Source organism: Haliotis asinina, chromosome 12 (genome assembly GCF_037392515.1).
Source record: "Haliotis asinina isolate JCU_RB_2024 chromosome 12, JCU_Hal_asi_v2, whole genome shotgun sequence".
Classification (NCBI taxonomy): Eukaryota; Metazoa; Mollusca; class Gastropoda; order Lepetellida; family Haliotidae; genus Haliotis; species Haliotis asinina.
Genome location: NC_090291.1, coordinates 8,382,862 through 8,389,295, shown reverse-complemented (window position 1 = coordinate 8,389,295; position 6,434 = coordinate 8,382,862). Strand labels below are relative to the sequence as shown.

General features: G+C 39.9%; 1 protein-coding gene across 1 annotated transcript; it reads left to right on the top strand.

The window, feature by feature from the left end:
- LOC137257860 (uncharacterized) lies at window positions 1–4,305 on the top strand. The gene is made up of 6 exons (XM_067795347.1): window positions 1–201; window positions 778–865; window positions 2,591–2,790; window positions 3,339–3,424; window positions 3,772–3,970; window positions 4,189–4,305. The coding sequence occupies exons 1-6, from the start codon at window positions 1–3 to the stop codon at window positions 4,303–4,305; spliced, it is 891 nt and encodes a 296-aa protein (XP_067651448.1).
- The last annotated feature ends 2,129 nt before the right edge of the window (window positions 4,306–6,434 follow it).

Genomic DNA, 6,434 nt, shown 5'->3' with positions numbered 1-6,434 from the left:
ATGGAACACCAGGTGTTCAGGAAGATCGGAAGCATCTCTCTGTATGACTGTGCGTCTGAATGCCTTATGTCCCCCGTGTGTCTCTCCTTCGGTTTTGAATACAATACATTGATATGTTTTCTGCATAGTAACACCAGTGATAATGTAAGCATTTATACAAGATCTGGGCTCTACTTCAGTGATATCCAAAGTTGGCCAAAGGTAGGTCATTCATTACCTTACTTAGCGGAAATCTTATTTCTTTCCAGGGGAATCACTTGCTGGTAGAACAGCCAGGTGTTGATTACCTGACTGTCCTACTTGTACCTGCAAGTGTTTGTTTTGTTGCAGTTATTAGATTGTGTGTTGGTGAGCAAACTTTGTATTCCTGTCTTCCCCAAAGTAATGCTCACCACATCCTGCATGTATCCTCTTTACTGCAGAGGTTCATACAGTTTCTCACACTAGAAGGTCTAGAGCTACAATCGGAAAATTTCTAAATCGAGGTGTTTGATATTTTGTTACACTGAGAGTATTTATATGTTGTGAGTGACGAATACTTCAGCGGTCCTTTTACTATGTTTACGTGACGAATCGTTGAACAATGGCAGACATTTACGAATGGAAAGAGAACAGATGTTCATTAACTCTTTTGATAGCGTAATTCAAAAATATAATCGTCACAACCTTAATGGCCAGATGGCTAAACTGCTTCAGTAGTTTAGTATAACATGTCTCTTGTTTAAGTAGCGCTTCAGTGGAAAGATTTACGCGTGCTTCTGAATGGTTTACTTTTAGTCTCTCGCTGGTCCCTGTTTTGTGATGTCATGTCCAGTGACCACCAGATGTCAAGTAGATCGACTTGGCCTTGCAACATGTGTTCCAGGTATGTTAGAAATGAACACTGTATGGTCAACAACAAATGTAAGTAATGTGTTTCTCAGTCTGATTGCACGAGAGGCTGACAAAAAGCAGTGAGCTTCACCAGGTCAGTGATAGTAATGTTTTTATGTGTTATTTTCCTACATAATATCCGTCAACCTCAAGCACATTGGTGTGTTATGCTCCACCCTCACGATCCCCATATTGTTTGAATTTTTATCTTTGTATCCCCCAAAACGCAAAATCTGGAATAAATGCATCACAAACTTCAGCAAACAAAATATGCCAGAAATATTCTGTGTTTGAGAGGTCAGCTATTAAAGCGCATAAAAATGTCATTTGAAACTACAATCGCTTGTTACAGTGACTGAAGTTTACTGAAAGAACTTGTTTTGGAGACACTACCCACCCACTTCCAGAGGCGTAATCACAAATGCCACCCGGACAGTTCCAACGTAGGGCAATTCCCACCTAGGTATTTCACTATAACCCCCACCATACTGAAATATAGAAATTTTACTTTGAATTTTGTGTGTGTAATATTAACTTTGATCAAATTGTGACATTAAAAACAGTTGACTTTGATTAAGCTTTTGCTTTGTGCAATATTCACTTTGATAAAATAGAAACGTGATGAAATTTTAAGATCAAATGTTCATAAAACCAGTTTATTTGAGCTTGGGTGCTACTGTTGTACAATATCATGCAAACATGGCAATATCATTAAGAGTTACAGTAACCTTATGTATGTAACAAAATAGTGCTTCCTTACTTAAGAAATGCTATCATTTGTTATGTAATAAATAGGATCAATAAAACTGATACTAAAGCATGTCAAGAAGAAGGCAATAGTTCCTGTTTGTTTTATATGGAATGTTGTTATATGGTACATTAGTTAAAATGAATAAATGTTGAAACTGAACTATGTTCTTCATGTTACTTTTACTTTGGGGTGGGAATTGTCCGGGTGGGAATTGTCCGGGTGGGATTATCCCAGGTGGGAATTGCCCTAGGTGGCATTTGTCCCGGTGGTAATTGTCCGGGTGGGAATTGTGCGGGCGGGAATTGTCCGGGTGGGATTATCCCAGGTGGGAATTGCCCTAGGTGGCATTTGTCCCGGTGGTAATTGTCCGGGTGGGAATTGTGCGGGCGGGAATTGTCCTGCTCCCGGAGTAACCATATGGACATAACTGATTGTAATGTTTTCGCTATTCGTATATGTTCAAACTAAATACTGATTGGTCGCACAAGTGTATAATGTAATATAGTGTAAACAGTGCCAGTTTGAATAGCTGGACTCATTGGAACAGATTTGAATGGGATGTCCTTAAGAAACAGCCCCTATTTTAATCAAGCAATCCAAATATTTGACTGATTGATTATGACGGGAATTCATCCAATAACATTCTGAATGTATTTACTTATTTACTATGATATTATCTGAGGACTAGATATATATGTTGCGCTGTGCAAGAGCCTAATGTGACATTGGTGACTTGGTGACATAAATGTTATTTTTGGGAAATGAATCGTTTACGTTTATCTTTGTATGTATATATCAATTTCTACCTCTTTCACGTTAAGGTGTTCTGAAGAATGTAGTTATAACAAGAAAACAATGCCTCACGACTATTTGACCCACATGGGTTATCTGTTTTGCGTTTTGGATTTGTTTGGCTTGTTGAAGCCAGCCATCGTTAGACTCACGTGAAAGTGATTATCTCTACAGAGTTTACAGGGTGTGGCCATCCTCCTGATATACCCGGGACCAGCATGACCTATAATGGACACTACCAGGGTGCCATGGCAAGATATGCTTGTAAGGAAGACTTCATTGTCTGTCATCAGAAAAACACCAGCGTCTGTCAAACCTCTGGCCAATGGGGGACTGTGACTGATATCTGTGGAAAGTTCAGGTGGAGGAATCCAGTGCGTATGATATCACATACCACATTTTCCATCTTAAATTAAATAAAGAATGAGGACTATGATTTATGGGTATACAATTTCTTTTATTCAGTGAGTGCGACGTTTCGACATAGATACTAATGTCGTTGTCACCATTTGCTTGGCAACGACATTAGTATTTATGTCGTCGCACTCATTGAATGAAAGAAGTTGTATATCCATAAATCATAGTCCTCATTCTTCATCTACTCAACTTCTAGAATGCCTATCAAAGATATTAAATTAAATAATCATGGTTCAGTTCACAAAAAACAAAAACAAATACAAAACAAAAAAAACAAAAAACAACAGCACCAATTAATAGGATACGATGCTGTGCCCAAATGCTTTCGTATGACTTCTTTCACATGCGATCATGCCACATGGTCATCCACACTGTCTGGAATCTGATACAACTGTGCATGTTGTAGTTACGGTATTACTTGGACGCCACAGTTTGTAGTTGGCCTGAATAAGAAGTAAGGAGTCATTGTGCATTTTTCTCAACCAGATGTTTCCATTTGATGTAGAGGGTGAAGGACAAGTATGGTCTGCCATGTGGACCACAAAGCAATTTCAACGTTTTTCTCCTGGCTACTGCAACCACAGATAAGAGGTGATACGTGTGTGAGTGAGTGAGTGAGTGAGTGAGTGAAATAATTTATTTCATTCAATAGTCCTAATTCTATAATAGTGTTTATTGTATAGAAAACGTCTGCACCAGACAATAATCGGTGGGTACAATACAGTGTAACCTTATTCACCCCTCACTCACAACTTGTCATGCCCAGTGTTCGACTCTTTTATTTTTTTCACACCCCACCCCGGTTTGATATCCACTTGTATATTCGCCTGGCTTTGTTTGAGTCGTGGGATAAATATTGTAATCACGTTTCCAGAATGTGTTTTTAACTTTTTACAATGACATTTGACATTTCCGGTCTGGGTTTTGTTTTGTTACAGGTTTACTGTACTACTGAGTTCAGGTGAGGACGTAACGTTCCTTTCGGAATTCAGGTTTAACTATGTGCAGTCAAGAAACAAAATCGTTATCAATACCAGGTTTCACCATCGTTGGGGTTATGAGGTGGATCTTCCGCTTCCATTAACTGTCGGAAAGGAGTCTGAGATACAAATATCCCTGGATGGCGGAGAGTATAAGGTGTGATCATAATGGTGTACATGTATTGAAATATAATGCTGAAGTTTCATCGTAAGGCTATAGAAATCTGGTGGAGAAACCATTTGACAAACTTACATAGTCACAACACTCTTACACATTGTGAACAAACAGTATAACTATAATTATCATGGTGCTTAACTACAAATACATGACATGCTCTGCCTCTGTGAAACGGTGCATGTTGGTTTCCTCTTCAGCTTGTGGTGGATGACGTCGTCAAGTTGAAGTTTCAAGAGAGAAAATCGGGAGTGAAGCCTGATGGCGTGTCACTAGCACATGACGTCGTTGTACGTTTAATGGAAATCTCAGTCTGATTCATTAGTACCGACAATGTCGTGCACGTACTTGATGTTGAATGTCATAGCACCATATTAACATTATGACCAGTTATTGCCATGACCTGGCTATAGCGCTTGTGAAGACAGTTTGATTTTAACTCTCGTAGCCTCTCTTTTTACCGATATATGTCAATGTGTGAAATACTACGAAAGAGCAAATCAAGCTGACTTCTCAAGCGCTGCAGTCAGGTGTTGGCAATAGCTGGTACACGGCGATAACTTTTCGCTAGCCGGTATTATTTGAAAATAAAGATGAAACATAGGAGTTTTGATCAAGCCATTATTCATACATTCACCTGTACAATGTCAGGTATTGGGTAAGGACTGAGGTGTTATCTTGAAAGGAAATATATACTAGGTTGCGAAGAAGAAATCGCGTAGTGAATACTGACACCATTATTCGCGGTGTTGTATTGTTTGGTCTACCAGTCTGGTTTAGTGCGCCGGGGAATCATTGAAGCTGTTCTGTGGTTGTTTTTATTTTGTATTTCTGTACAGTAATACATTCTACATAAATATTTTGTGGACAGTTGAGCCTTACCTGTAGAAATTACATTTCAACAAGTGTAGAGGTAAGTTTGGTGTAACTAGCATGTATAGTTTCGGTGACATGCTGTGGCCAGGTCACCATCAAACATTTTGTACCATGTCATGTTTCCGTGGAAACAACAGCAATTCAAATTCTGAAAAATATTGAAACAGCGAAAGGCACATAAATGTGTAATGATCAACACGTGTGTTAAGTTTGATGAACATAGCATGTAAATTTTAAGATTTTAAGAGATTCCTGGCAAAACCACATACATGTTTGGAACCAAGTCGTGTTTTTATGGGAACGGCAAAAGAAAAAACATTCTCATGAAATTTCAAAATAGCGAAAGGCACATCTATACGTAATGATTAATGTGTGTGAAATTTAGTGAAAATGCCATGTAAACGTTATGCTCCGGACAATGTTCCGGGACGGACTGAATGAACGTTATATAGCCCTGTTAATCGTAGAGGGGGTATGATACCTACAGACAGTTTTGATTAAACCTGTGTATACAGCTAGGACGACTTGTATATTTTAAATTTCGTTTCGTGAATATTCCGTTAAAAACAGCTTGGGGTGTCTTCATTTACCCAGATACATCAAACCTTGTATACGAAAGGTAACAGAAAAGCAGTGTGAACAGAGACCGGCCCAGTTAAGTAATTCCAGATATTGGTATGGCCGACATTCAGAGTAGTCACCAAAATATAACATATCTCCTGGTTGAGGGAGTGGGTTAAAATGTAACGTTGAAGAAGCAATAATTTAAGCCATTCAGTGACAAAAACAAGTTGATACATTTAGTATGATGGTTCCCATGCAGGTTTGTTTGACCAACAATCGCTCCTGTCTGTCCAGTACAATGTAACATTACACATCGTCCACAAGACATAACTACAAAGCAGCTAAGCCATACCTGGAAACGTAAACATCTGTATCCAGAGGTTCCACAGTGAGAAGTAACCCTTGAGTGAGTGAGTGAGTGAGTGAGTTTTACGCCGCTCTCAGCAATATTCCAGCCTTATGGCGGCGGTCTGTAAATAATCGAGTCCGGACCAGACAATCCAGTGATCAACAACATGAGCGTCGATCTGCACAATTGGGAACCGATGACATGTGTCAACCAAGTCTGGAGTCTGACCACCCGATCCCGCCTCTTACAACAAGCATAGTCGCCTTTTATGGCAAGCATGTGTTGCTGAAGGCCTATTCTACCCTGGTACCTTGACGGAAGAAGTAACATGCTGTGTCCACCTGTCAGGTGTACTGCTCGGTTTCCTAGAATGAACAGAACATGCAGAGCCCACCTGCCAGGTGTACTGCTCTGTATCCTGGTAGGAACAGAACATGCAGAGCCCACCTGCCAGGTGTACTGCTCTGTATCCTGGTAGGAACAGAACATGCAGAGCCCACCTGCAAGGTGTACAGCTCTGTTTCCTCGTAGGAGCAGAACATGCAGAGCCCACCTTCCACGTTACTGCTCTGTATTGTGCTTCATACTGGGACTACAGCATAAACAAAACCAACAATGAATCTGATTCAGCACAGCTGCAACAAAATGTCACAGAAG

Bases quoted from the DNA above. Each gene is read 5' to 3' on its own strand.
- LOC137257860 (XM_067795347.1), top strand. From the start codon at position 1: ATGGAACACCAGGTGTTCAGGAAGATCGGAAGCATCTCTCTGTATGAC. The intron at 202-777 runs GTAGGTCATTCA...GTTTACTTTTAG, and splicing joins ATATCCAAAGTTGGCCAAAG to TCTCTCGCTGGTCCCTGTTT. The intron at 3,425-3,771 runs GTGATACGTGTG...GTTTTGTTACAG, and splicing joins ACTGCAACCACAGATAAGAG to GTTTACTGTACTACTGAGTT.